General features: G+C 25.8%; 1 protein-coding gene across 3 annotated transcripts in view; it reads right to left on the bottom strand.

Annotated features, from left to right (window-relative positions):
- Window positions 1-86: 86 nt before the first annotated feature.
- The window catches only part of LOC108766833 (mitochondrial inner membrane protease ATP23 homolog), a 2990-nt gene continuing 2039 nt past the window's right edge, over window positions 87-1037 (bottom strand). For 2 of the 3 annotated variants that reach the window (XM_018516369.1, XM_018516360.1), the window contains exons 4-6: window positions 855-936; window positions 464-688; window positions 87-343 (exon numbers count right to left, since the gene is read on the bottom strand). In XM_018516369.1, the coding sequence (XP_018371871.1) occupies window positions 146-343; window positions 464-688; window positions 855-936 (505 nt within the window). In that variant the 3' untranslated portion in view covers window positions 87-145. The remainder of the gene's footprint in view (window positions 344-463; window positions 689-854; window positions 937-1037) is intronic. The other variant, XM_018516367.1, reaches the window with a different exon arrangement.

A 1037-nucleotide genomic window follows, 5' to 3' on the forward strand; every position in this document is an offset into this window, starting at 1 on the left:
CGACTAAATGTGGATAAAAAATATAATTTACCATATGATGTTAATTTTAATAAATATTAGTAAATATAATCAAACAAAATGTGTATCTATTATTGTATTTATACTGCTATGTATAATTTTTTCATACAATTTTTTAAATATATATTTACACGTCATATCCATATAAATGTCCTTCCGCATATGCTCTCGGCATATCAAATGAATTTCTACGAACTCTTCTGCCAATTGGTTCTAAATCATTATAACACTTTGTAAAAACTCTCTCTATAGCTGCTTCTGCAACTTCTTTTGATACTTTGTGCACAGCCATTACTGACAGTCGTGCTTTATGTTTTACACAATTCTGTATAAAAACATTATAAAATTAGAAATTAGAAATAACGCTCATACAAAAATAAATATATTCTAAAAGAAAGAGAAGGGAAAGATACATAATCACTCAAATCAATCTCCTAATATCTACCTGATGTGTTGCTTTTATATTAATAAAAGACGAATCGCCTTGTAATAGTGAACTCATAAAACTACAGTGTCCAAGATTTGCTGCTCTAATTTCTGTACAGGCTAGATGATCAATATTTTTAACATCTAATTTATTACGGCAGTAATCAAACATATGAATCATTTCATGTACAAGAACTCCTCGAACCATGTTTTCATTATATGCTGAATTTTGACAGATAACTACCTGTAAAGAAAATAATTTTGTGTATAGTATGCATAATTATGAATAATATACAGCAAATTAAAAGAATCTATAATATTTTTTATAGAAATATAATACAAAATATTTCATTAGTAAAACATTTAACAGCCCAAAGAAATTTAGTCAAGCAATTTGGAAAAGTATTTACCTGATTAAGTTCTGAATCATATCCACCAGTTACAGACGGATTACACACTTCACAAGAAATGTGTCGTCGAATATCTATTTCACTGAAATATTAATAATAATAATCTAATAAACAATGTCTAATAATAATCTAATAAACAATAATATAACGAAATTATAGATTTATACATATTATATATATATA

Source organism: Trachymyrmex cornetzi, unplaced genomic scaffold, assembly GCF_001594075.2.
Source record: "Trachymyrmex cornetzi isolate Tcor2-1 unplaced genomic scaffold, Tcor1.1 scaffold1194, whole genome shotgun sequence".
NCBI classification, from domain to species: domain Eukaryota; kingdom Metazoa; phylum Arthropoda; class Insecta; order Hymenoptera; family Formicidae; genus Trachymyrmex; species Trachymyrmex cornetzi.